The sequence below is a fragment of the Saprolegnia parasitica genome, assembly GCF_000151545.1.
Source record: "Saprolegnia parasitica CBS 223.65 unplaced genomic scaffold supercont2.7, whole genome shotgun sequence".
Lineage (NCBI taxonomy): Eukaryota > Oomycota > Saprolegniomycetes > Saprolegniales > Saprolegniaceae > Saprolegnia > Saprolegnia parasitica.
The window spans coordinates 443,263-469,029 of NW_012156401.1; the positions used below are offsets into that span (position 1 = coordinate 443,263).

At 59.2% G+C, this 25,767-nt stretch overlaps 11 protein-coding genes across 11 annotated transcripts; 5 read left to right on the plus strand and 6 right to left on the minus strand.

Moving 5' to 3' along the window:
- The first annotated feature begins 44 nt into the window (after window positions 1-44).
- SPRG_02888 (hypothetical protein) lies at window positions 45-5,230 on the plus strand. The gene is made up of 14 exons (XM_012341475.1): window positions 45-210; window positions 254-283; window positions 340-842; window positions 894-922; window positions 979-1,137; window positions 1,189-1,991; window positions 2,018-2,143; window positions 2,192-2,670; window positions 2,742-2,871; window positions 2,915-3,541; window positions 3,587-3,911; window positions 3,959-4,086; window positions 4,129-5,075; window positions 5,126-5,230. The coding sequence occupies exons 1-13, from the start codon at window positions 82-84 to the stop codon at window positions 4,543-4,545; spliced, it is 3,885 nt and encodes a 1,294-aa protein (XP_012196865.1). The 5' UTR covers window positions 45-81; the 3' UTR covers window positions 4,546-5,075; window positions 5,126-5,230.
- SPRG_02889 (hypothetical protein) lies at window positions 5,211-7,234 on the minus strand. Its single transcript, XM_012341476.1, has 6 exons — window positions 6,539-7,234; window positions 6,050-6,479; window positions 5,977-5,997; window positions 5,569-5,921; window positions 5,434-5,523; window positions 5,211-5,379 (listed from the first exon to the last, which is right to left on the minus strand). Exons 1-4 carry the CDS (start codon window positions 7,189-7,191, stop codon window positions 5,844-5,846), a joined length of 1,182 nt encoding a protein of 393 aa, XP_012196866.1. The 5' UTR covers window positions 7,192-7,234; the 3' UTR covers window positions 5,211-5,379; window positions 5,434-5,523; window positions 5,569-5,843.
- Window positions 7,235-7,611: 377 nt separating this feature from the next.
- SPRG_02890 (hypothetical protein) lies at window positions 7,612-8,111 on the plus strand (the record flags this gene model as incomplete). The annotated part of the gene is made up of 2 exons (XM_012341477.1): window positions 7,612-7,862; window positions 7,895-8,111. The coding sequence occupies 2 exons, from the start codon at window positions 7,612-7,614 to the stop codon at window positions 8,109-8,111; spliced, it is 468 nt and encodes a 155-aa protein (XP_012196867.1).
- A 59-nt stretch (window positions 8,112-8,170) lies between these two features.
- SPRG_02891 (hypothetical protein) lies at window positions 8,171-9,395 on the minus strand. The gene is made up of 5 exons (XM_012341478.1): window positions 8,870-9,395; window positions 8,783-8,818; window positions 8,696-8,730; window positions 8,573-8,651; window positions 8,171-8,521 (listed from the first exon to the last, which is right to left on the minus strand). Exons 1-5 carry the CDS (start codon window positions 9,368-9,370, stop codon window positions 8,336-8,338), a joined length of 837 nt encoding a protein of 278 aa, XP_012196868.1. The 5' UTR covers window positions 9,371-9,395; the 3' UTR covers window positions 8,171-8,335.
- An 836-nt stretch (window positions 9,396-10,231) lies between these two features.
- SPRG_02892 (hypothetical protein) lies at window positions 10,232-10,842 on the plus strand (the record flags this gene model as incomplete). Its single annotated transcript, XM_012341479.1, has 3 exons — window positions 10,232-10,652; window positions 10,675-10,682; window positions 10,741-10,842. The coding sequence occupies 3 exons, from the start codon at window positions 10,232-10,234 to the stop codon at window positions 10,840-10,842; spliced, it is 531 nt and encodes a 176-aa protein (XP_012196869.1).
- Window positions 10,843-10,928: 86 nt separating this feature from the next.
- SPRG_02893 (hypothetical protein) lies at window positions 10,929-12,695 on the minus strand. Its single transcript, XM_012341480.1, has 8 exons — window positions 12,503-12,695; window positions 12,370-12,450; window positions 12,263-12,321; window positions 12,106-12,218; window positions 11,920-12,056; window positions 11,654-11,873; window positions 11,345-11,607; window positions 10,929-11,297 (listed from the first exon to the last, which is right to left on the minus strand). The coding sequence occupies exons 1-8, from the start codon at window positions 12,655-12,657 to the stop codon at window positions 10,964-10,966; spliced, it is 1,362 nt and encodes a 453-aa protein (XP_012196870.1). The 5' UTR covers window positions 12,658-12,695; the 3' UTR covers window positions 10,929-10,963.
- A 641-nt stretch (window positions 12,696-13,336) lies between these two features.
- Window positions 13,337-14,657, plus strand: SPRG_02894 (hypothetical protein). The gene has a single exon (XM_012341481.1). The coding sequence runs from the start codon at window positions 13,355-13,357 to the stop codon at window positions 14,540-14,542; it is 1,188 nt and encodes a 395-aa protein (XP_012196871.1). The 5' UTR covers window positions 13,337-13,354; the 3' UTR covers window positions 14,543-14,657.
- SPRG_02895 (hypothetical protein) lies at window positions 14,650-16,326 on the minus strand (the record flags this gene model as incomplete). Its single annotated transcript, XM_012341482.1, has 3 exons — window positions 14,650-14,934; window positions 14,996-15,575; window positions 15,611-16,326. The coding sequence occupies 3 exons, from the start codon at window positions 16,324-16,326 to the stop codon at window positions 14,650-14,652; spliced, it is 1,581 nt and encodes a 526-aa protein (XP_012196872.1).
- A 170-nt stretch (window positions 16,327-16,496) lies between these two features.
- On the minus strand, window positions 16,497-17,804 carry SPRG_02896 (hypothetical protein; the record flags this gene model as incomplete). Its single annotated transcript, XM_012341483.1, has 5 exons — window positions 16,497-16,842; window positions 16,898-16,965; window positions 17,014-17,105; window positions 17,157-17,203; window positions 17,250-17,804. 5 exons carry the CDS (start codon window positions 17,802-17,804, stop codon window positions 16,534-16,536), a joined length of 1,071 nt encoding a protein of 356 aa, XP_012196873.1. The 3' UTR covers window positions 16,497-16,533.
- A 372-nt stretch (window positions 17,805-18,176) lies between these two features.
- Window positions 18,177-20,148, plus strand: SPRG_02897 (hypothetical protein). The gene is made up of 12 exons (XM_012341484.1): window positions 18,177-18,255; window positions 18,306-18,386; window positions 18,443-18,526; window positions 18,580-18,709; window positions 18,753-18,834; window positions 18,887-18,983; window positions 19,027-19,117; window positions 19,157-19,243; window positions 19,293-19,492; window positions 19,533-19,751; window positions 19,795-19,880; window positions 19,928-20,148. The coding sequence occupies exons 1-12, from the start codon at window positions 18,184-18,186 to the stop codon at window positions 20,124-20,126; spliced, it is 1,428 nt and encodes a 475-aa protein (XP_012196874.1). The 5' UTR covers window positions 18,177-18,183; the 3' UTR covers window positions 20,127-20,148.
- Window positions 20,149-20,596: 448 nt separating this feature from the next.
- SPRG_02898 (hypothetical protein) lies at window positions 20,597-25,651 on the minus strand. Its single transcript, XM_012341485.1, has 8 exons — window positions 24,349-25,651; window positions 22,969-24,303; window positions 22,012-22,917; window positions 21,890-21,960; window positions 21,605-21,830; window positions 21,148-21,554; window positions 20,977-21,098; window positions 20,597-20,927 (listed from the first exon to the last, which is right to left on the minus strand). Exons 1-8 carry the CDS (start codon window positions 25,627-25,629, stop codon window positions 20,653-20,655), a joined length of 4,623 nt encoding a protein of 1,540 aa, XP_012196875.1. The 5' UTR covers window positions 25,630-25,651; the 3' UTR covers window positions 20,597-20,652.
- Window positions 25,652-25,767: the final 116 nt, after the last annotated feature.

Genomic DNA, 25,767 nt, shown 5'->3' on the forward strand with positions numbered 1-25,767 from the left:
GCGGTTAAACGACTAAAACGCCTTGCCTGTCATAGTCGTGGCATCGACTAACGTTGCCGAGGCTGCGAAAGGTCGCGCAGGATGGAGGCCAACCGCCGGTCCTTCGACCACCCTCCTGACGTCCGCCGCAGCACGAGCGTCAAGCCGACCGCCAAGGCCGCGCTGCCCCACCGATTCCGCTCCGCGCTGAGCATGGCGGCCATGCACAGCGTACGCGTGATCATGCTGCAATGACTATCATCATCTGCATTAGGACGAGGACGAGCTCGCCAAGCACATCAAGGTTCGCATGCCGCCAATCTTCGTGTCGAATGGCTCATGCTGGTGAGCCATGTCTAGCCAGGCCTGTACTTTTACAAGTTTCTGCAGCCTGTGGGGGGCCGGCGCCTCGAGCTCAACATCCCCGACACAGTCCTCTGCGAGAGCAGCGAGAGCAGCAAGGAAGACGTACTGTGGCTCGTGACCGACGCGTCCGGTCACATTGGCTGCGTCGACCGCCCGATGAACTGGAAGCGCAAGTTCATCGCCGACATCACCATGCCAACGTCGACACCTGTTGTGGTCGACCCAAGCGACTACCACGCCCACTACATCCCCAAGCCGACGAGCGAAGACGTCCTTGCCGTGCGCAAGATGTGCAGCACCAAGCCGTACTCGCCTCCGTCAACGACGACGATTGCCATCCCCAAGCGCCACCTGGACCGCATTCTGCAGAGCGACACCAAGAAGCTCGGGTTCGCCGTGCAAAAGTACATTCGATGTCGAGGCATCAACGCAGCCTTTTACCGCGCTGTGTGGGTGCACGGCAGCCAGAATCCGTACGCTCTCTACATCCTCAACAAGTACGACCGTGTCTTCAGAGTTGTGGACACTTTGTCTATCGTTCTGTTTAGCAAGAAATTTTCCGACTATGCCCGGCCGTGTACGTTATCCAGCCGTGCACAAGGCGGCGATTGTATGTACACTCTACTACTGTAGCGGCCGAGAAAGCGCATGAGCTCGAGGTGTACGACACGTCGCTCGAGGTCGCGACCGAAGTCGCCAAGTTTTACTGTGCATCCAGCACCGCACTCGAGCCGAGCGAGATGAACGGCGGTGCACCCTTTGTACCGGACCTCCACGCCTCCAAGCTACGAGGTATTACATGGTCCTAACCACCGCGTCCGTCGGGTGTAGCCAACCGGTTAGGTCCACCGATTCAACCGGCGCTCGACGCCGTCGCCCGCATCGTGCAGCACGTCCAGCACCATATCCCATGTGTCATTTTTGACGAAATGACGGTCGATTTTATCAAGGACATTGACGGAAAGTGGTGGTTTCTCCAAGTCCAATCTTTCCACTACAAGCTCCGGACGGCGACGCCGCCGGACGTCAGCGACGTCTACGAGTCGCTCGTGTCGATTCCCAAGCGTCTCTCGCTGCGCACGAAGGAAGCGTGCGCCAAGGCACCCAAGGCCGTCGTGTCGTTGCCGCCCTCGATGCTCTGCTTTCTCTGCCACGAAAGCTTGGCGCTTTCGCTCAACGACGTCGCGTCATTGGGCTTGGTGCTGGACGACGACGACCATATGAAGCTGGCGACCAACGTTTCGGGCTACATCATGACGTTCAAGATGGTGCTCGACACGATCTGCGGCTTGCGCCAGCGCGGCGTCTACATGCACGTATGGGAAGCGAGCGTCGCGCTCCAGCGCGGCCTGAACCAGCAGCTCGTGCTTTCCAACGAGTGCCGCGTCTGCTTTGTGTGCTATCAGATCTACAAGCATCAAGTGCGCGTGACGACAACGGCCAAGACGATTCATGCGTTCTTCCACGCCGACCCGACGCACCCGCCGCTGACCGTCGTCCGCATTGATGGCATCCTCGCTCGCATCCTCGAGGCCCGGGCCGAGCACGACGTGCGCGACTTTACCTACGCCGAGCAAGCACTGGCCAAGACACGTTTGAGCGCTCTTCGCGGAACCGACGTCGACCCGAGCTGCGACCATTTTTGCGTGTGCTTCTTTTCCACGAAGTGCAGGACGTCGCGCTGCGCACCGCGGTCGCCACCGACTATGTGCTCGAGTACCAGCTCGGCCAGTCGTTCTGCACATTATCGTTTGATGGCCCCAAGTTTCACTCGATCCACCGCTGGCAACTCTGCGAAGTACGGACCGATTTTCTGATATTTTGGCGCCCATTTCTTATTGGGTAGGCGAGATTGCACTATGTGCTGGCAGCGCCCGAGGCGTTTACCGAGTACTGCGTCGAGAGCAAAATTCACGTGAAACTCAAAACCCGCGACGGCGCCTTTGCCGGCCACGCGTTCGTATCGCTCAAGCCGCTCTTGCTGGCGGCGCGCGCGGCCATGACGTCCGACGAAGCCAACGGTGACGAGACCGTCAACCCACGTCGACCCAGTGCGTTCCCGCGCAACTGTTCGTGCGACGTGCTCGTACCGCTCAAGACCCACGACTTGGGCTTGCTCAAACTCAAAGTGACACTGGGTTTGATTGCCTCGCAGGACGACTTCGCCAACTACCGCAGCGCACTCGAAGACCTCGATTTCATCCAAGAGAGCAACGTGTACTGGCCCCAAGTGTCGTATTTCAAGCCGAGCGTTGTGCTTCCGATCGAGTGGATGACGCTCCTCACGTCGTCAGAGTATGTGAGTCATGCGTCCGACCTTTCCCCGTACGTTGCATTGTCCAAGACACTTCTATCCATTTTTGACCCCCATCACTGAAGTGGCCGCATGGGTTTAGGTCGATCGATGAAAGCGTCGCGCTCAACATCCTCACGTTGCCGCACGCACCGCCGTCGCCCAAGGAAGAGAAAAAGACCGCCGAGAAGATCCGCAACCACGACCGCGACATGCAGCCGCCCCTCGCGACGGTCGAAACACCGCTTCTTATGGTGGAGACAACGGTGTGAGTAGGTCCGGCACGTGGTTTTCCGGCTCGCTGGCAACGTCGAGACCTTCCCAGCACTCCTGCTGGGGCATCTACTGCGCTCGGTGAGCTTTGGCAAGCTCACGGGCGCCAAGCCCCGGGCCGCACCGTGGCGATCGCCTGCCACGCTGCGTCTAACGGCCCACCACACGCTCGACACCATCTTTGCGGGCCTCGTCAAGGCCAAGCCGTCGCGGCTCGAGCCGATCGCGGTCTTTGGCGAGCTCATTCTGCTCCTGCTCGCGTCGAAGCGAATTCCGCGCGTCTTGAGCTTGAAAGCACTCGAAGCGACGTTCTCACCGTACTGGCTCCAGCGCACGCCGTGCGTCACGGACCCGCTTCCGTCGCACGCCGACGACGCGGTCTTGCTCTCGAAGCGCGTGCTTTGGAACCGCGCGGTGCGGCGCTGCCAGCTCGCAGGCTTTGGCAACCCGTCCAATGCGTTTGTGGCGCGGCTCGAGTGGCCTGGACACATTCCGCCAACGCAAGTGCTGCACCGACAACGAAGCCTCCGCACGCGGCTGCGACTACTGGCGTACGCCCAGATGTTTGAGCTCGTCGAGAGCAACGACTCGGGCTACCTGGACATAGGCGAGTTTCGCTGTTTGCCACAGGTAGACAAACCATCGTGTGGGATGAAGCGATTCAGAAGGATGTAGAGCATGGGCAGTCACTCGCGGCTGCTCAAGAAACGCCGGTGCACGCGCACGATGGTCGACTTTGTCCAAGTGGCACCCGGCGACGTCGTCGGATCCACAAGTCCCGTTGAGCGCCGATCGAGTGCCAAGCTTCCGGACACGGAGCTCCAGAACGCCAGTCAGCCGCTGGCGTCCATGGCCCTCCTGCAGGCGTGGGACGACCGTCTCTTCTCGAGCGTCATCACAGCGTTCGAATCCATGCTCGCGTCCCTCGTCCAGAGCGCACAGTTTCAAGCCGCGTTCGCCCACTTTGATGAGTTTGGCTCGGGCGGCTACGCCTACCACGGTCCTCCATCATCTCTTTGTATCAAGGTTTCAAATACGAGTTGATAGATTTCTGGCTCATGGCCGAGAACGCGCTGCAAGACGGCGACCGGCAGCGCATCGATGGGTTTTGCCTCCGACATGGACCGACAGAGATGTACGCCAACGACTTTGTGTGCGTTCACTGCGACTTTGACGTACGAGGCGTGATCACGATATGACTCTAACGCTCCGCATAGTACTTGGACCCTTTCTTTCTCGAGGCGGCCAGTGGGCCCGCGGATGTACCCGTGGCCGAGACCCATGACGAAGACGGTGGCAATGACGAGGACGATGCACCGGCCGTGCCCCGGCTTCGCTCGCTGCGGTTCAACCCGAGTGACTTTTGTAGCCAAATCATGCTCGAAGCCGCGCCAGACGAACCAACGCCCACCGATTCGTTCGGCAACACACGGTGGACCTCGGGTCGCTTTCGGCGACGCGCGTTCGTCATCGCAAATCGTCGTCCCGACGTCTCTCAACAGACACAACAGACGTGGCGGAGATCGATGCACTTGCCTTGTTGCCACCACCGCAGGCAACCGAGGTGGACCCGGCAACCGACGACTTTCTCAACGACGACGACGACGACGACGACTCGTCGTTGGCGTCTGTAGCGGCAGTCGTACCGCAAGACGACGAGGAAGACGACGACCAGACCGGCGCGCTGTCCTACTTCAAGCACGTCGAGAGCAATTTCATCACGAAAGCCTTTGAGGACAAGGTCGAACACCGGATCGCGCACACGTACGCGCCGATCCAGAGCGCCGCGACGCTCGACCACGTCACCCGCGATGAGGTTGCGCTGCACGAGATGCTCGAGCGTCTCGAGGCGGCCGAGAAGGACCTGCACGAGACGCCCCGCAAGCAGCAGCCACTCTCGCCCAAGCCACGGCGTCACTTGCACAAGAGCGCGAGTGCCCCCGACACGAGCAACCAACAAGCGTGCGCCTCGATCGATCCCGCCAAGAGGACAAAACTCGATGCCAAGACTCAAGCCCGACTGCTCGAGCGGCTCTACAAACCGCCCAAGAAGCCCATGCAACGCAGCGCGTCGTACGCGCATCTGCTGCAAAAGGAGATGGCGCGGACGGGCAAGACGGGCGTTTTCCGGAGCATCGCGCGCATGGAAGCCAAGCGGCGCGAGGTGTACATGCAAGGAACGAGGCGGTCACTCATCCATCTACCTGGTGCTAGCTGGACGACAAGGTTGCGGACGAGATCCAAGCCGTCCGCGAGCAGTTGGCGTCACTTCACGAGTCGTCGCACCGCCGGCGAAAGCGATAAGAGACAAAGAAGGGTGCTTGTCGTTAAAGCTCTGCGACTTGCGGTCGAGGCGCGCTGGGCGCTGCGTTGTGCGAGACGAGCTCCGCGCGTCGGTTCTTGAGTGCCGACATTTCGTTGCGGATGTCACTCCGCCGGTTGTTGAGTTGCTTGAGGAGCTCGCCTTCCTGTAGCACCAAGCGGCGTTAGCCAATCGCAACAAGACGGGTAGGTAGGTATACAGGCTTGTTGGCGTATGCCTTGAGCAGGTTGGCTTGCTCTTGCTTGAGGTGCTCGAGCTTCGAGTCGATCTCGTGGAGCGTCGCTTCGAGCTAGGCGTTCATGGTAGGGTGCTAAGACGCTGGAGGCTGCCGTACCTTCATCTTGGACTGTAGCCGCAAGTCCGATTTCTTCTCCACGACCTGGCTAAACATCTCTTTCCGCTCTTCCTCGATCGCGAGCCGATGCTGCTTGACAGCTTCTACTTTGCTGTGGAGCTTGGTGAGCTTCTCGACCATCTCATCGAGCTCGGCCGTGACCGGGTCGTCGCCGCCCGCGGCTTTGGTCTTCTCTTGCGCCTCGAGACGCTGCTTGGCCGCTTGGATGGCGGCGCTCAGCGCCTTGTTGTCGCGCTTGTAGCGGATGCGCGCGGTCACGAGCGCCTTGGCTTTTCCTCCAGCGCCTGGTTGGCGGCCTGCATTTCGGCGTTGATCGCGCGCTGGTCTTCATTCTACGTCATGATGGTGCATGATATGGAGCGGGATGAGGCGCAGAATGATGCCTACGGCCAAGCTGTCCTTCTCCGTCTACAGACGCTCGGGACATGAGCACGAGATAAACGAGATGCAGAGCACGCACCGCTTCCTTGCGCAGCTGGTCGACGACGCGCGCGAGCTCGGTCGCGTTGGCCTGCAGCGTGTCGTACTCGCTCTTGACCTTGCGGTACTGTTCCACGAGCAGCGACAGCTTCTTTTGCTGGAGGGCCACGTCGCGGAGCTTTTTTTGGTGCTTGGCACGCAGCGCCTCTTCCTGCGCCGCGCTCTTCTCGGACGCCTTCTTGATGCGCTCCTCGAGGTTGGCGGTCTTTTCCCGGATGGCTTCGTCCGACGGAACGGCGCTCGCGTCCTGGGCGTTGACGAGCCACGGCAAGGACCCGAGGTCGGTAATGTTGGCGTAGTCCTTCGTAAAATCCTTGCCCGCGCGCGTGGCAAAGTTCATGGGCCGGAAACCCGACTGTTTCTTCTGCGCGGTGCGCGAGAACGGGTCGTCGGCGTCTTCGTCGCTCATCCTGTCGCGCCGTGTCATGATGCTCCATCGACGCAGGAGGAGGAGGAGGAGACGTATTACCGCAAATCTTGCTCGGCCGCCCACGTCGTCGTCGCCGTCGTCGTCTCGGGCTCGGCCTCGGCGCGGCTGCCTTGGTCTTGCTTCTTGTAGTAGCGCACGTGGCGGCGGCGGCGCACGGCGTCATTCGGGTGCTTTGTTGCGTGGCTCAGCTCCTCTTTCGCGAGCTTGAGCACGTCGGTCCAGTCGGCGCCGTACGTCCAGCCGTCCTTGTCGACGCTCGCCCAGTTGGAGAAGAGGTCGACCTCCCACTCGCTCGTCCACTCGTACCCTTCCGGCAGCGTCGTCGTCGGAAAGACGTCGTCGCCCAGCCCGATCGCGGCCGACGCGTCGCCGTACCGCTTCGGGTCGACGCTCGGCCGCAAGACGCCGCCGTCGACGCGGTCGTGCTCGTACACGTACTCGGTGAGCTCGCCGTCGTGACTTGCGCGCTCGATCTTGTTGGTCGTCGGCGCCGCGGTTGCGCCCAACGGAAACGGAACCTTGGTCATGAAGCCGCCGAGCCGAGACATGGCCGACATGGCGCTGCTGGCCCCCGACGGCGGCCCAATCGTCGACGCGAAGCTCAGGCCCGTGCTCGACGTCACGCTCGGCGCGTTGCCTGCGCCCGTGTTGCTCGACGAGCCATGCCCGAGGAACTTGCCGAACGTGTTCATGCTGCGGTGGCCAGCTCCGAGGTCGTCGAATAGTCAGTTGATGCTGGGACAGAATGATGGTAAACATAAGGAGCCATAAAGAGCAATAAAAAGCCATGAAAACGCTTCGAGCAGTGAGCTGTGTCAGTGACGTGACGTGGAACTTTGAAGCGGGGCAGGTGCAACAATAGCGCCAAAATCGTCGCGCTCGGTTCGCTTTGGGTGGCGACGAATGCCTATGTGGAGCAATACTCTCTTCTACTAGATCGGCAATGCGTTGGTAGCCGCCCTCCAAAGGGCACTCGTCAGCCTCTTCACCAACACGCCAGAGACGATGGCCGCGTCGCCAACATCGCAGCAGTTGAAGGCGCTTGTCGAGAAGGAAAGACGGACCTCGTGCACGGCTGCAATGCGACGACGCGCTTCAACTACAAAGACGCCATGGCGGCCTTGGAGGCGAGCGCGCTCATGGACGACGAGCTCTTTGGTCCGCTGCTAGCGATCACCAGCAGCGACATGGACTCGGAGACCATTCGATCCACGCCCAAGCCGCTCGCCCTCTACGTTATCTTGGCCGCCACGAAGACCGTATCCAAGTGGCACTGCGATACTCGTCGTTTGGCAGTATCATCAACCCACGTCATGCAGATGGACAACTTGAATCTGCCGTTTGGCAACTCGGGTCTCGGGACGTACCACGGAAAGCACTCGTTCACAACGCTAGCTACACCAAGTCGGTGCTGCGCACGTACTTTTGGCTCGACTGGCCACCGCGCTACATGCCCTACACGTGTGTCTTGGCCGTGATGACGCCACTGCGTCCTGTGCTACTTCGGTGGTCCATTGCGTTTCTCGCTGTGCTCTCATTGGCGTGGCTGCTCTGTCGTCCGTGCGTCCGGACACTTGTGACGCGTCGCTTGCAGGTCCTCCGCGAGGCGTAGCGTTTCCGGAGGTTGGTACTCGTGGTAGACTCAACTGTCGACCGATTTTGGTTCGCTGTGGACCAAGTGTCCTTGGATACACAAAGGGAAAAAGACGAGCGTACGGCGCGTTGACAAAAATGGGGTTGTCTACTACATGACAATATGGTGCCCAAACTAAATCCTACCGCGCAACTCGTCCCTTAGATGAGAACGGGGTTTTCGAATTCAGTTTGGGGCGCGAGTCAATTGGTGGCCGACGTTGACGGCGACTCGGCAATGTGCTTGAGGATCTTGACTTCTTGCTCGCGCGCCTGGAGGATCGACACGACCGACGCCTTCATGGACGCATTCTCGAGCGCGAGCTTCTCGGCGCGGACTTGCATGCGCGATTGCGCCTTCTCCAAGGTGGTCAGCAGCGTCGCCGTGCGCTACAACGCCGCAGGATGAGCCGTGCCATCGCGACGACGACAGGTACGTACCTGGTACTCTTGCTCGAGCGCCGAGAGACCGCGCATGAGTTCGTCTTCGGCTTCGCGGATGAGCTCGAGGCTGACGACGCTACATGTCGGTATCAGTGCCAGCCGCGGGACCATGGCTCGTACTGTGTTCGGAGCGACTGGAGCGTCGTGGCCCAGTTCTACGCAAGAAACGCGCGGTCAGCACGACGCCAAGCAGCAGCGTCTGCGTACCGTGTCGTCCGTGCGCACGGTGAAGCCCAAGTCTGTCTGTCGCAAGTGTGAGCTTCCGGGAGCTGCGAGGGCCGTGATGGGCCGTACCATCTTTTGCTTCTTGGCCATGGCCTGGATGTGTTTTCGGCTCGCGCGGTGCTGTGCCATGTTGTCCTCGTTGTCCTTCTGCGACCGCAGCAGCCGCTTCCCGCACTCGCACATGAAGAACTCGGAGTCGCTGTTCGAGAGCGCTTCGGCGTGGCGCTTGCTGGCCTTGTGGCGCGCAATGTTGTACTCGTTGGCGTTGACGATTTGCTTGCCGCACTCGCAGATGAAGAGGTTGTTGAGCTGCGACGCCTTGAAGCCCATCTTTTGGTCCAGCGAGCTCGGGTCATCCTGCATGAGCGCCTGCTCGTACTCGCGGGAGAGCGCGGCCTGGTGCGCTTGGTGCTGGTGGTGGGCTTGCGCGGCTTGGTGGTGGTGCACGGCCTGCTGCTGCTGCTGTTGCTGTTGCTGCGGGTGGTCCATCGCGGGATTTGCCGCCTTGCTCGTGTTGGGTAGGTAGGTCGTCTCCCAACTGCTGGGTCCAAGGGGGGGAAGGTTCTCCATCCAAAGCCACGACTCGAAATCTGACTTGGTTTTACTATGGTCTTCTCGAGGAAACTCGATCAAGTACGTAACGTCTTGTCAAAGTACGGTGTCAGTTTTATTCCCCCTCTGCCATCGCTTTCAATGGCCCAAAGCCCCGAAGCATACAAACATCAAGAGAGAGGGGTGGAGGCCCATCGTTTTTTCGACGTCGTTTTAAAAAAACCGACGCCATCCTCCCCTCCTCGCTGTATCTTTCCCCCACCACTCTCTGACACGACTAAGTGCGGTGTCGCCGCCGACGGCTAATACAAATATCAAGCTAATCCGAAAACGTACTTGACGAAATGCATGGCGTCAGCACCGGTACACAAAACGTCCTTTTACCGCATATGCGTTAAACGTGTTCGACATGCCATCAAGATCCATTCCATCGACCCAAAGATTTCGCCAGCGCCTTCGATGGCAGCCATCGCAGACGAGCCGTAGCCAGCGTCCGATTCGTTGGGCTGGATTCAATCCTGTGCGAGTATGCCTGGCGACGTTTCTGATTGAAAGGACTGGTGTGCTCCAACAAGAGACACCCGCCTCCAGCCAAGCGAGGATCCGCGATGCTACATGGGCACCTACAGCGCGCTCCGTCATTTTAATGGAACAGTCATCGAGGCCCTGGTCGCATCCTTCACGGGAGCTGTGTGCTTGCTGCCATTCTCAAGATGTATGCCAAGGTCGAGCAAGCACATGGCCTGAAATTCAACTTGGGCGTTAAACGTGTACGTAAAATCCCGCCAAAGTGCGTGGCTTCGAAATTCCAGCCAATCAGCGACTGCCATGGGATCTTAGTCGGTGTGGGGCCCGCAGTCGCATTGCTCAAGTTTCACCATGTCGCTCAAGCTCTTGACGCTCGTGGCGCTCGCGCTCGTGGGCATGGCCGTCGGCGCCAAGTCGCCCAAGATCACCAACCAAGTCTACTTTGACATCAAGATCGGCAACCGCGATGCGGGCCGCATCGTCATGGGCCTCTACGGCAAGACGACGCCCAAGACGGTCGAGAACTTCCGCGCGCTCTGCACGGGCGAGAAGGGCACGGGCACGAAGGGCAAGCCGCTGTGGTACAAGGACAGCGCGTTCCACCGCATCATCCCGGACTTTATGATCCAAGGCGGCGACTTTACGCATGGCACAGGCACGGGCGGCGAATCGATTTACGGCGACCGCTTTGACGACGAGAACTTTAAGCTCAAGCACGAAGGCCCCGGCACGCTCTCGATGGCCAACGCCGGCCCAACAGCAACGGCTCGCAGTTCTTTATCTGCACGGTCAAGACCTCGTGGTTGGACGGGCGCCATGTCGTGTTTGGCCGCGTCATTGGCGGCATGGACGTTGTCAAGGCCGTCGAGAAGATCGGGTCGGGCTCGGGCACGCCGTCGGAGCGCGTGACGATCGCCAACTCGGGCGAGCTCCTCGGCGACGACCTCATCGACGTCGAGTAAGCAATGCGTCTGCCAACACCCTCTTTTGAACACGACTTTTTCTCGTGTAATCGACTGCTTGCTCCTCAATCTCGGCAACTAGAAGGCTGGAAACACAAAGCGTGCATGGATTTGTTGGGGCTTAGTGGTCTGCCGTCTTCTTGGGCTTAGCCGCCGCGTCGCCGTAGGTCTCGAGGAGCTTGCGCCGGCGCTCTTCGGCCTCGCGCGACATGCGCACGGGCGCTTGCGGCGGCGGGATGTTGGTCTCCTTTGGCTTCTCGAGCTCGACAAACTCGTACTCTTTCTTGGCCGGGCTGCGCGACCGCTTCCGCGTCGTGAATCGGTCTTGCTTGAGCGTAAGCGACCCCTTGTAGCTCGCCGGGCGCGCTGCATAGTCTTTCCCGACCGCTTCGGCCTTGCGGCGCTCCTTGCGCCGAACTTCTTCCATGAGGTCCTCGGTCAAGCTCTTGTCGTCCCTAGTTTTCATGAGCGTTTCTGCACCGCAATCGAATCATCGCCGTACTTGGGGCGACGGTCGCGGCTGCGACTGCGGCTTCGACGACGACGGTCGTACGACGGCGACCGACGGCGGCGGCGATCTCGGGACGCCGACCGACGCCGCCGACGGTCCCGCGACCGCGATCGAGACCGAGACCGCTGGGGCGCGCGGGGCGCTTCAAACTCAATGTCGCCAAGGCCGACCTTTTCGGTGTTGCCGTACTGCGGAAACGTGACCCAGTACACGTGGTTGGCCTCGTCCGCCTCGTCAATCACCGCGTCGTACATCTAGACGCCGGTGTGAGATTTGAACCCACGCGCAAGAACGACATACCGCAGGCTCGTTCTCGTCGTCAGCGTACAGCGCGCGCACCTTGGTGCCCTTCACAAGCAACTCGGCAACGGCGAGGTTGGCGGCCGCGCGCTCCTTCTTCTTGTCGTGCAAAAGCAGTTTGATCTTGATGCCATCGAGGATCTTCTTGGGGATGCGCGGAAGAATCGTACCAAAGTAGTTGATTTCCTCGAGGAGCGTGCGCAGCCAGACGCCAATCGTCCTAATTAGCGCCATGAGCTCAAGGATGCACATGCAGACGGGCGTACGTGATGATCTTGTCGTTGGCCGACGCGTTAAACTCCTCGGCGTCGTCCAAGTACGGCTCAAACCACGCCCAGAGCTCCTCGGGATCCATCGTGTAGCGAAGGTAGAGGAACCCAACGCAGCGAATGTATGGCGAGTCCTATCGCGCGCTGTCAGCGCCCGTTTCAAGAAGGAGGACATCGACGTACGACGTGTTTGAGGAGCCCTTGCATCTGGTTGTGCGTTAAGCGCATGGTGCAAAACTTGAGGAGGAGGCAAAAGCAAGACGACGGAATGCGCGCGGTACCGGGCGAGAGCGGCTCTACCATGCGCATGAGCTCGACGACGCAGGCAAGAGGCATGTACCTGCGTGGTCGACACGGTAGTAGATCTCGTCGACGACTTCATGGTACGTCTTGAGCGCGCTAAACAGGCCGTGAGTTCCATGCGAGGATATATGAGGTACGACGCACTAGAGCTGGCCAAAGTAGACCGATTGCATGATGTTGTCGAAGAGCATCTTGTTGAGGTTGTACGTCGTCGCATTGCCATGCCTAGGCAAGCCATGAGCGCACAACGACGCTGGCAGTAGCGAGGTGCATGTACACGGGCAGCTCGTTCTCCTTGGCGCGGCGCTCTGCGTACTCGCCCTCCATGTAGGCAGCATGCTGCACTTGCTGGGCCATGGCGTACGCATGCGCTGCGTAGTTCATCGGCGGCGCCTGCTGGGCGTCGTGGCGGGTGAGCGCGCTCCGTGACATCCCGCTCCCTTCGCCGTTGGTTTTGTGCACGGACCAGGTACCGTTAAATAACGCGGAATAGGCTCGATTGCGTTAAAAAGCACAACGCGCTCGATACCGCGTCTGAGCTCGCTTCGGGAGTACCGCTACTAGATTTGTGGAGGAAAGCGGCGTGATCTAGCTTCACAAGTCACGTTAGCCAAGACACTTGCTATAGCTACCCACGCACCCTGTCGCTGTCAATGCATGTCCTTCATCGAGGACCTGCACCCGCGCTCGACCTCCACAGCTTGCAACCGCGTGCCCCAGGATGACATGGGTGCCCTTGACCCTGTGCACACGCAAAATTACTTGAGCTCTACTACGACCTTGGCGGCGGTCATCGCCACCTTTGGCCAAGGGAACAAAGCGAGTTTTATTCCCTTGCCTTTACAACTAATGCTGTGCAATCCACTCGAATGGAAGCTGCCACCGGACGACGAGATAAATGCCAAGTTCCTGATGCTGTCCTCCTCGATGACACGAAGCCCCTCGCAAACGCTGTAAATCACTGCATGGGACAGGTTTCTACTCTTTACATCGAGGCGCTTGGTCGCTGCAGGTGTATGGAGCCCAAATATGGCGCGAGGATCCGGTTATTTATCCGGATGCTGATCCACCATGTGGTGGCATCCCGTGCCATTCACCTGGCCCATCGAGATTGCCTTTCGCTCGCTGCATGTTCGCAGTCGCCGGTCGGTTCCTCGTATCGCGCTCTCTTCTTCAATCGATTCCATCAACCGCGACCATGTCTTCGTCGACCTCATCGGTCCGTGAACGCGCGGCTGCCCGCGGCTGGAAGCTCTACAACGATCTGCAGCAGCCCAAGACGATCTTGGCGCCGATGGTCGACCAGAGCGAGCTCGCGTACCGCATGCTCGTGCGCAAGTACGGCGTCGACCTCTGCTACACGCCGATGATCCACGCGCGCATGTTCCGCGACGACACCACGTATCGGTCGACGGCGTGGCAGGTGGTGCCCGAGGACCGGCCGCTCTTTGTGCAGTTTTGCGGCAACGACCCGGCCATCGTGCTCGAAGCCGCCAAGCACGTCCAAGACGGCTGCGACGCTGTCGACCTCAACCTCGGGTGTCCCCAGGGCATCGCGCGCAAGGGTCGGTACGGCGCCTTCCTCATGCACGAGCCCGATGTCGTACGCGAGATCGTCTCGACGCTCAGCCGCGAGCTGACCGTGCCGGTCTCGTGCAAGATCCGTCTCTTGCCCGACTACGAGGACACGCTCGCCTTTTGCAACATGCTCGTCGACGCGGGCTGCTGCTGGCTCGTCATCCACGGACGCACGAAAGAGATGAACAAGCAGCTCGTGCGCGAGTGCGACTGGGACAGCATCAAGCGTCTCCGGAAGGAGCTCCCGATCCCCGTCTTTGCCAACGGCGGCATCGAGAACGACGAGGACGTCGCGGCCTGTCTCGCTGCGACCGAAGCCGAGGGCGTCATGAGCTCGGAAGGAATCCTCGAGTTCCCGGCCCTCTTCACGGGCAACAAGGATCCGACCACGGGCGAAATCGTGTCGCAGATCGACCTCGCGCTCGAGTACATGGCATGGGCGGCTAAGTTTCCGCCGCCCGAGAAATTTCTTCGCGCCCACTTGTTCAAGATGCTCTTCCAGGAGCTCAAGGTCTTCACAGACCTCCGGGAGGCCATTGGCCAGGGCCAGACCCACGCCGAGCTCTTGGCGATCGTCGTTGAAATGAAGGCGCGCTTGGATGCCCCGGATGCCCCGGTGATTCCGTACTCGACGGCTGACTCGTGGTACCGGCGCCACCGCAAGCAAGCGGCCGAGCTTGACAAGGAGCCCGAGATGGATAAGTGCCTCGACTCGGGCTTTGGTCTTCTCTTTGGATAAGCTACCCTTTTCTCTACATTCTAGTGAACGGCAATCTCGTCGTTGCACCGTTTATGTGTTTGAGCAGAGAGAAGAAGACACTATGTACATCAAATAGAAGGACATGATCATTTGCGGTCCGAAGCGAGCACGGCGGGCATGCCCATGTCGAGACGTGTCGTCGCGAGACCGTTGGTGAGCGGCACGTCGTTTTCGTAGTTCATAAAGTGCTGGTTGCTTCGGAATTCGAGGAAGAGCGTGAAGAGCACGTGGAGCGATTCGTACACGTTCTTGTAGACCGGAATGTCGAGGATCGCGCAAATGATGCGCGTGAATTGCTCCAACGAGACGTTAAGGTCGGCGTTCGGGAGCTGCATCTTGGACAAGAGGTCCTCAAACTCGTCGGGCCACACCTAATACGCATGGGTTGGAATATCTAAGTTCCAAAACCAATCCGCCAACAAAAACTTGTACCTGCATGAGCGTCTCGATGTCCGGCATGCTTTTCGAGTAGTGCACTTGGGGTGGCGGCTTGGTGCGGTGGAGGTCTCCGATGCTCTTGATCCACCGGTCGATCTCCTTAACGTTCTTCTCAGCGTTTTCAATGCTTCGGACGACGATGTCGCCGTGCTTCTTCTTCGAGGTCGCCCGCAGCTGGAGGTCGAGGACGGTGGCGTCGCTCTGTGCAATGCTCGGCTCGTCGAGGACCTTGAGCCCGAGGTTGTCGGCCTCTTTGTCTGGTCGCGGGATCTTGAGGAATGTGTCCATCTCGCCGATCGCGGGAATGTACTCGGGCACGAAGCACTTGAGCCGCGTCTCGAGCTCGATTTCCTGGGCTTTGAACCGCCCGATGTACTGGAAGAGCTCCTTGATGTCCTGCGTCACCTTGAGGTGCGCAAAGTCGCTCTCCTTGTACGCGCCGGGCACGTTGATGGACGCGGCGGACGGTGCGGCGGCCGCATCGGACGACGTTGCCGCGTGCTCCTCCTCCTCCTCTTCCTCCTCCTCTTCGTCTTCGTCCTCTTCTTCGTCCGAGCCAGACCCTTCCGACGAGCTCTCGTCCGCTTTCTTTTATGGTCGATCTTGGACGATTGCGGAGTCTTGGTCGCAGCTGCGCTGGGCTTGGGTGCTTCTTTGGCCGCCATTTTTTCTTCGGCAGCCGCGACCTTGTCGGTGGCCGACTTGGGCATCGTCTGGAGCGTCTGGTTCATCGAGACTCGCTTCTCAAGCTTTGGTTTCTCGGGCGATGGCGCTCCGGACGTGTCGACGCTCGCCTCCGAGTCGCTGAGGTCGATTTGCTCGTCGAACGGCTTGTTCTTGACCTCGCCGCCATCGCTGTTGGCTGCTGCCGGTGCCTTGCTCGCAGCTTTGGCCGGCGGCTCCTTGCGCTCCTTGGGTGCTGGGCGCTCGGACGCCTTGTCGTCTCGTCGATCGGCCAACTCCTTCTTGGGCGCGTCCTTGGGCATGCTGCTTTCAATGTCGTGGCTGCCCGAGAGGTCCAAGGCTTCGTCAAACGGCTGGTTCTTGAGCTGCTTGGCATCCTTGCCCTTCTTGGGTGAGTTGGGATCGTTAATACTCTCGCTGTCGCTCACATCGAGGGCGGCGTCAAAGGGTTGGTTCTGTAGCGCCCGCTCCTTGCCGCCACTTGCATCCTTGGGTTTCGCCTTGGGCTTGGCGTCCTTCTTGGACTCTTGCTCGTCGTCGTCTTCGTCCGAGTCTTCCTCTTCGCTGCCCGACTCGCTGCCCGAGACTTCCTCCTCTTCCTCGCTCCCGCTGAGCTCTTCGTCGTCCGACTTGCCAGGCATCGCCAAAATAAAGATATGTGCCCTTTGGCTCGAAAGGTCGCTGCACTTGTGGTTTGTATAGGCATACACACATCAAGCCAGTGGCTATATGCACGCCACCTTAGCCAGCGTACTACCTTGCCCTGTTCCTATTGTGTAGTGGTTCCCACGTGTGCATACGACGACGTTAGGTCATAAAGGTAAGCCGTCGTGTTAGGCTGATCGAAGTTATGAGCGCTTGGACGGACGGCGCTTGGACTTGCTGGGTTTGGTGGCCTCGGAAACGACGATATCGGTGGACTTGAACTTGGCCTCGAGCTGCTCGACTTGGTCGTGGAGGAAGCGAACGACGTCGTCGAGGTCGTCGGTGAAGCCAAGGACGATCGCGACGCCAGAGACATCGTCAATCACGTGCTTGTGCAGGTTTGGGTCCTCGGTCAGGATGAGCACGACGCGGTTCCAGATCAAGTTGTGGAGGCGAAGCTCCATAAAGTTGCGAAGAAGCACTTCGCCGAGCCAATTGAACGCTCTCTCTTGCTACACCCATGGATCGTCTATCAACGCGTCAACTGACATAGTCGAAATAACGTACGTCAGCGGTCGCAATGTCACCGACGTGCACGCGCTTGAGAAGATCGAGGAGCACGCGATGGCGCTGGACTAGGGTCGACCTTTATGCGTCGGGATCATCTTGCGTGGGGCGTTTACCGTCGGCTTCAAAGCCCGTCGTGTGTTTAAACACAATGTTGCGCTCCCGCGTGAGCATTTTGCGAAATTTCTTTTCAATGTCTTCGGCCTCGCTACAATAATTGTTCCATGTCAATATTGTCATGCAGGACAATAAATTGTACCGGGCACTGCCATCACCGACGGCACTGGTCTCGGTCAGGTCTTCGTCCTATGCATAAATGTAGTAAGCGATCGGACAACCATGCGACGAAGACCCAGGGAAGGAGCTGGCCGTTGGCATGCTGCGAGACGACGGGGATGTCGGCTTGGTGAAACAGACTCGAGAGCACCGAATTGGTGTACTTCCGCCACAGCATGGCCGTCTTGTCGATGATGTTGGTGCCAAGCGGCGAGATCGACTGCAGTGTCATGTCATAGAGCTCGGGCGGGAGGATGACCTTTTCGCGGATGCGCAAATAGGCTTGGCCGTCGACGTCGACGAGCGGCTTGGTGTGGCGCTTGACCAGCTTCTTGGGCACGGGCACGTGAAAGTCAAAGGCAAAGCTTCGCGTGTTCAAGAGGTCGTTGGTCATGTTGCCGTTGCAGCCGGCGCCGGCCATGTCCAGAAACGCATTGAGATGCTTGAGCGCGTCTTCGTTGCGGTCCTTGATCGACTCGTGCACGTCCTTGAGGCCGCGCCTGTCGAACTGGAGCACGTCTGGATGGACCTGCAGCAGGAACGAAGACGCGACGAGCTTGAGGTTGATGGGCTTCATCGAGAGCTTGGCGCTGGACGCGAAGCCGCGACGCGCGAGCAAGGTCCCGATCATGGTACTTTGAATGGCAACGACGCTGTGATTGGACCGATTGTGAAAGTGGGCAATACTGGTTTCACCCACATCCAATTGGATTGGCTATAAATGGACGAATCACAGACTAGAAAAAACTGGAGATAGAGCCGATCCGATGGGTTGGACCTGGACAATAGCGAGACGCGACACTGCAAGGCGTCACCGAGCGCCTCTCGCCCTCTCTTGTTGGATCGAATGCATCGCGATCGTCTTGGTTGGAGGAGGACGAGAGTGCAAACGTGCGATCGAGGATGTGGAAAAAAGACGTTTTCACACATTTTAGCCAATCACAGCGTGTCGAACACGGACCTTGGGACAAACCACGTCGTGCAGATCTCGGATTTTGGATTGTGACGAGATGGGGCTAACCAAGCTGCCGTCGCCGCGCCCGCCCATATCGCCCAAGGTGGCCGAGGTTTTCCAGGCGCAGGTACAGCCAGCGCGCTCTTGCCGAGCGATGCCACCATCGTGGCCATGTAGATTCACCGGCGGTCCGAGGCCAACGACCCGCTCTGGCAAGAAGCGACTACGCAGCTGCGCCATGTGAAGGCGCTACGCCAAGTACGTAGTTTGAATCGCCTAGCTAGTAGCAGTGAGACTCCATCGTCTTGAGCTAGTTGCGAGCGAGGCGATACCAAATCGAGATGTGGATGACGGCCTTTGCGGTCATTAGCGTCGTCGCGGCCGCCCTCTCGATGCAGGTGGGTGCATTGGCACCATACTACGTACTGCGATCTCATGCTTTGACTGCTAGTTGTCCATCATCTACACGACCCAAGCCGCCGACCTTGACAGAAGCGATATGGCCTTTGCTGTCGACGTGCTCCGGTCGATCATTGCGACTGCCACCATCTTTCTCTACGGCCTCGTGCTGCTGCGCTACGGTACCCCGCCATGTATATAGAGGCGGCTATAGATTGGTGGTAGACGTGGTTTGTGACTTGCGCATCGCGTCGACGCGACTGCATCCGAATGCCAAATTTTACCATCCGTCGGCGGGGCTTCTTCAGTACGATCCATCCACCCACTACGATCCAGTGTTTTATACTCTGTTTTTCTAGAAAAGTGCTTCTCGAGTGCTTTATTCTGTCACTGCACGTGCCTCCAACGTTTGCGCGTCTCTTTGTCTCGCATCGGTTCATGGGCAGTCCGGAGCGTGTACGTTGTCATCCCCACTGGCAGCCATCCGCATGGATTCTAGGCGCATCACCAGCGACTGTGTGCACCGGGCATGCAGCTGGACGCGTCTGGTTTCTGCTACCTCGATCTGCCGTGGTCCATGGACCAATTTGGTAGGCTTGTCTCGATTGCAACTTTCTGAGCGTGTCTAGATGTGGTGGTGTTCGTGCGACTGTACGTGGTGTTTCGCCTCCTTCGGCACCAGCTCGGGTTCGAGTCGCCCGACATTGAATGGCAAGGTACGTAGTATGCTCTATCGATCGATTATTCTATCAATGTATCAACTAGGGACGCAGTGGCATGTGCAGACAAGCTCGTTCTGGTTTACGATCAAGCACATGTTCCACAAGCACCCTGTGCTCTTTTCAGCATTGAGCTTTGGCGCAACATGGCTCTGCACAGCGCTCGTCGTTCAGTTTCTAGAGCACGCAATCAACCCCGACATCGACTCGATCTCGGAGGCGCTGTGGCTGACTGTGCTGACGATGGTGCGTCACGATGGCTCTGCAATGCATCACTTTGATCTAGGCAACGGTGGGGCTTGGAAGCGCGCCGCCCATCTCGGTGCAAGGCCAGGTGGCCATCGTCATCGGTGGCATCGTCGGTGGAGCGATCATGAACGCACTCCTTACCACCGTGCTCATCAGCTCGTTGCACCTCACCGAGCATGAGGACGCTGTCATCCAAACGATTCATGCGCGTGATCTGCATGTGGCCCACCACCACGCGGCCATTCGTCTCTTGCAGGTATACGAGCTCTCTGCAGGATTTTGTACTAAAACGGAACCAGACATTTGGACGCGACGTGCTCTTGCGTCAAGCCACGCCCATGGCGTCGTGGTGCACCTTACGTCGCAGCCGCCATCGCATCATCCAGTACTTCTCGAGTTGAATGACGACGATTGGGTTGATGCGGCGACTAGGGCGGCGACCGCCTTCCAGACGTATCGGCGGCGCATGCGAGAGCGGTCGCATGAAGATGTGCTCGAGGCCTGCCATGCCCAGGTCGAAGCTGTCGCGCTCCCGCACGTGTCCTCCGTTGAACGAGCGTGCTTGTTGTCTCTCGATGCGATCGAAGCCAAGCTGTCGCTCGTGCATGCGCATCTGCGAACCCTCGAATAATGCGCAGCAAGTTGTCACTGCCTACGTTCGTTGTTGTTTTGTTCTCCAACAGAGGCCACGCATGCCCCAATTCTACTCCACGAATTATCTTTTGCAGGGATGCCCCCAAGATTGAAAGGCTCGTCGCCCAGCATCTCGTACACTGACGCAGGATATCTTCATCGCTACAATCGAATTCTGCAAGAGACATAAATACATGAGTGGCATGACCGAGCAAGACAGACCATGGCTACCTCTCCGGATGCAACTAGAGCGTTGGCCATATTGACATGACCTTCTAGTGACGTGGGCTGAGAACTCGCTCGAGTGACGCCGATATCATCTTACGTACACTACAGCGTACCAGCTGGTGATGAGCAACAGTGGCGCAGCTCGTTCGATCAACAAACAAACGAAATTTGGCGATCTGAAATGTCGTCGTTTGTGTGCATAGGTCCACCAAAGTGTGCGGCGCATGGATCGACACGTTGTCCGAGAACAAGACATGGCGTAGTTGTCGTCCTAGTCTAAATAATACTAACATGCTCTAGCTCCAGAGCCCAAGCTTGCGCGCCTGCTCTTTGAGGCCGTCGACTGGGATGGTACTTTCAACGGCTTTGAGTGGCACGAGCGTCTTGAGCGACATGTGTCGTTTCTTGATTTGAGCCGGCTTTTCCTTGATTGACGCAATCGCAGCCACCGAGAACGTTCCTTCGCTCGCACACGTGACGAGCGATTTGGTCGTCAACTCCTTCCCGAGCCGCGCCGGTGGCCGCTTCTCGCGTTGCGACCGCTTTCGCAGCAATGGCGCAGGGCTCACAACTACAATATCCATACCGATGACATCGTATCCATCCTTCAAAAGACATACCCATGTCGGGTTCTTCGTCGACTTTGTCCAAGTCGACTTTTGTCGACGGCGCGGGTTCGACTTCGGGATGCCCACTCGTATCGTCGACGACGTCGTCGTCGACTTCGACCAAATCGACATGACTAGTCCGCGTCGTGAGGCGAAACGATATAATCGAATGTTGTACTAGACCATGTGGCGTCCATGGGCTCGACTTTAGAAAACTGCATCCAATTGCCTTGCGGCATCTCTTCGACGTCCACGTTGCCGCTGGCGTCGGACCCGAGATGCACCATATCGACAGCGATCACCGGTAAATGCGGAATCGGCGGTTGTCGGTCCGGGATTTCCGCCACAAACTTGGCGCTACAAAGCTCCGTGTAGTCGTCGAGCGGGTACTTGTATTGTGGCGGGCGTGTCCGCGTCTTCTGATGCTCGTGCGTAATCGTTGGCGGCCGGACGATCGGCGGCGTCGGGTTCGTTCCCCGGGCCTCTTTCCCGACCATCGAGAGGTTAATGAGGGCGAGGACGGCGCCAGACGCGACTTTGGGCGACTCGCGCGAGAGGTTGGCGAGCGCCAACGAGCACGCATCCCGTGTCTACAATGACCATGGACAACTTGTCCACAAAAACATCAAGGTCGGCGTACGACGTCGTTGTCGATTTTGGCCAAGTGCAAGAGCGCGGGCACGGCCTGCTCGACCACCATTTGGTGCGTGTTGGCCATGTCGTTGGAGAGGTGCCCAAGCGCCATGGCACAGCAGTGGTAAATGTCGTACTGTGCTTTGCTCATGGCGACTTGAACGAGAAGGCGCGTGCAGCCAAGCTGTACCATGGCTTGGCGCACCGACACCTCGGCCGATAGCATGCACAAACTAGTCAGGAAATCATTCTCATCATCCATCGACGACACGCTTGTATCGTTCAAGTATACCACGCGGCACAGCGCCACTTGGTTTCAAGCGTGGCGTTGGTCAAGAGTACTTGAAGCGACCGAATCACATCCTATCGACCCCAATGATTCTTCTGGTCCGCTATACAACCACTTGGCCGTACCTTGACGACCATGCGGCGCGGCAGCGACTCGATGTAGCTCATGGAACAGAGCACGTCGGCGCAGTCGAGCGCGGCGGCTTCGTCGCCCTTGTGTTCGAGACTGCAAGCGAGCTTCGAGACGAGCTCGATGATCATCGGACTCGAGAGCACGTGCTGCGCAAAGTCTTTGGTGCGACTGAGCTGCCGGACAAGAATGCACATGAGCGCGCGGTTGATTGTATGGTCGTCGTCATGACACGTGAGCAGCGCATCAAAGATACCGTGCTGAATCATCACGGCCGCGTGCGACTCGTCAAACGAGAGGCAGCAGAGACCGAGAAGCATCACGTCGAGTATCGCTTGGTTGGACGCGTACTGGGGCACAATGGCGATGAGTGCCTGGGACACGTGGAGCACGTCGACATTCTGCCGCGTGCTGTCGTGCCACAAGACGTGGCAGAGCACCGAGACCGCGAGCTCGATGGTCACCGGATCCGGTGCTTCAAGGTACGCTAGCAAGACTGTGATGCACTTGGCGTCGCTCACATACTCGCGCGTGTCGTCGTGCAGTGCGAGCAGCAGGAGCGCCGAGACGAGGCGGCCCATGCGGTGCGATGTCTTCTCCGAGAGATAGACGATCGCGTCAATGAGGCCTTCCCGCACCGCGGCCATGCGTGTGTTGGCGTGTAGCGCCAGCTCGCACGCGATCGAAGCCAGGAGCGCCGTCGTCGCATCCAGCGGGTGATCGAGCTGCATGTACATGACGAGCGTGCGCAGCGACTGTGTCTCGTGGCAGAGGGTGCTGCGAGCGTCTTCCGAGCGCAGCAGCTTGGCATAAATCGTGGCTGGTATGGGGGATGCGTCGGACGGATCGAGCTTGGTGATGGCAGGCAGAAGCTTGACCAGTCCTTCTTTGAGAATGGGCGCCTAGACGAGCAAGGTAAGATGCGATCATTGTCTCTGTTGGAATATACATACCATGGTCGAGTCGAGCAAGAGATTGCCGAGGGCCCGCGCGCATGTTTCTTTTGTAAACGCGCTGCCCGAGCGCACGGCACAAATCATAAAGAGGACACCGACCGCGCCTTCGCTCACGAGCTTGGCCTCGTAACCCGGTGAGCACGAGAGGTTGCAGAGCGCTTTGGCGCAGTCGCTCTGACTCTCTTCGCTGTACGAGTTGCTTAAGATCGAGAGGACGCTCACAATGTTGGAGCTTAAAAGCACGTCGTGCACCGCCTTTTCACTTGCGAGGTTGCCAAGCGTCGTGGCGCACCGGCGCTGAATCTCGGGGTCCCGGAGCTTGGCGAGTTTCGTGAGCGACGGCAAGACGCCCAGATGCACCAATTGAACGCGGCAAATCTCATGGAACGAGAGCGACGCGAGGAGATCGCAGCAGCACGCCTTCGTCTCGCTGTCGCGGCTGTTGACGCACGACTCCAGAACGGCGCCGACACCGCCTTCGTGGAGGATGAGACCGGCGCACGCTTCGTCCTGCGAGAGCATGCTCAGACACGCGACGCAGTACCGCTGGATCGGCATGACGTCGGTCGCGAGCGCGCGTGTGATGACGCGGACGACTTCGAGGTTGGCGACCAAGTGTCGCGTGTGGGCGTCTGCCGCGAGGTAGCACAGCGCTGCCGTGCACAGCGTCAGCAGCGTTGGGTGCGAGCTCGCGTGGCAGAGGTGCACGATGGCGGCGATGCCGCCGCCCGTGCTCATGGACTCGCGTGACGTGGCGTTCTGACAGAGGTTGTAGAGTGCCGCGGCGTAGAGGAGCTGCGCTGGCGGCGGCGAGTGCGGCAGCTGCGCCAACTCAAAGAGCGAAGAGAGCGCGCCCGAGGCAGCGATTTCGATGGCGGCTTGCTTGACCATGAGAAAGTTACAGAGTGCCAGCGTGCCCATGCGCTTGACATCGTGGGGGGCATTGGCCGTGAGCGCGGTGAGGATCGCGATACCGTCGCGCTCGACGAGCTTGGACCGCGTCTCTTCGCTGCAGGAGCAGTTGTGGACAGCAGTCGCGCACACCTTGCGGATGTCATCGGCCATGGCTTGCGGCGCGGCTTCGTACGTCGGCGACCGAAGCAGAAACGTCACGATCGAGAGGAGCCCTTCGAGCACGAGGCGCAGTCGGATCGTGCTCTCTTTGCTAAAGTTGCTCAAGGTGCTGCCGATGATCCACTGCGTCTGCGGCGTCAGTGTCGGCGACCCGGCGAGCGCGACGAGGACGTTCATGGAGCCTTTGGTGACGAGCTCGACGCGGCACGAGCGCATGGCCGAGATGTTGCAGAGTACGTAGGCTAGCATGTGTTTGACCTATGGCCCCATTGTTCCATGGACGAAAACAAAAGAAAAAAGTACCTCGGCATCTTGGGATCGAAGCAGCGCCGTGATGGCCGACACGATGCCTTCTTCCATGAGCCGCGACCGGACGCGCTTCATATTGGAGAGGTTCACGAACGACGTGGCACACATGTGCATGGTGCGCTTCTTAGCGTGACCACTGGCCGAGAGCGCGACGAGGGCCTTGATGACGACTTCAATCTGATAGTAAGGCTCCTTGACGCACGTGAGGTTGAAGATGCCGCGTTCGCAGATCGACGCGACGGACGCAGTCTCGTTGATCAAGCCAGCGAGAGCCCCGACCGCTCCGTCGGCTACCAAGGTGCTCTCGTCGCCCTCGAGGCAGCAGAGATTGCATAGCGTCAAGGCGCACGCTGTCTGGAGCGTCTTGTCGTCGCCACCGTTGAGGATCGAGACGATCGTCTTGACGGCCCCGAGCTTGATGAGTCCGCGGCGCAGGTCCGAGACGTTGGAGAGGTTCATAAAGGTCGTGACACAGTGAATGCGCGTCGCGAGGTCGTCCGTTTTGGAGAGGAGAATGATGGCTTGCACGACTCCTTCGTCGACCATGAGCCGCGCGTTCGCGGGGTTGGAGCTCCAATTGGCAAGCGTCGACGAGCACCGTTGCGCTTGCGTCTTGACGCGGGCGGCATTGGACGACTCGGACTCGACGGATGGAATGGACGGGGCGTCTGCGAGGGCTTCCTTCAGCGCGTTGCCATCGATGGACTGCGCGATCGGCGCGTTCCCAGGCGAGAGGAGAAAGGACGATTTGTGGCCAAAGAGCATCGCATGGGATTTCTTCATGCGCGACATGTACAGCATGCCCTCAATGTACTCGCCCCGCGTGCCAAAGTGATCGCCAATGTAGTGTCGGAACGCGTCCGTGACCTCGGGTCCCGTCCGGTTCGCGCGCTCCTTCCGTACCGTCGTCAGCTGCGGCTTGGTCGTCAGCGCAGTGAGCGCGAGCTTGGCGTCCTTGTGGGGCGTGGTCGGCTTCCGCTTGCCGGGGCTACCGATGTCGCCAAGTAGCGCGACGGCTCGGCGCTTGGGCGTGGCCTCTGGCGCTGGCGCTACCTGCGCTGCCGGGATGCTCATGCGCTTGGACGTGTGGCCTTCGTAGTCGAGCGCAAACCCGCTCTTCTCGAAAATCTTGTCGTCCGGCAGCGCAAAGCTGCGGGCCGAGATGACCAACTTGCTGGCGCGCTTCGCGGCCTTGCTGCCCGTGGGCGTCGGCTCGGCGCTCTCGTCGACAAGCCCGCGCCGCTTCTCATGCTCCCACAGCAGGTCGAGGTTCATGCGGGACCGGCGCGTCCGCGACTCTGAAGATCTAAATCGAGCGTAAAACCGATGCCACGGCTTGAAACATCTCTTGTCCAATCCGAATCGTGCGCGGATGTCATTTTTAGCCAATCGCAGCACGAATTACTGCGCTGT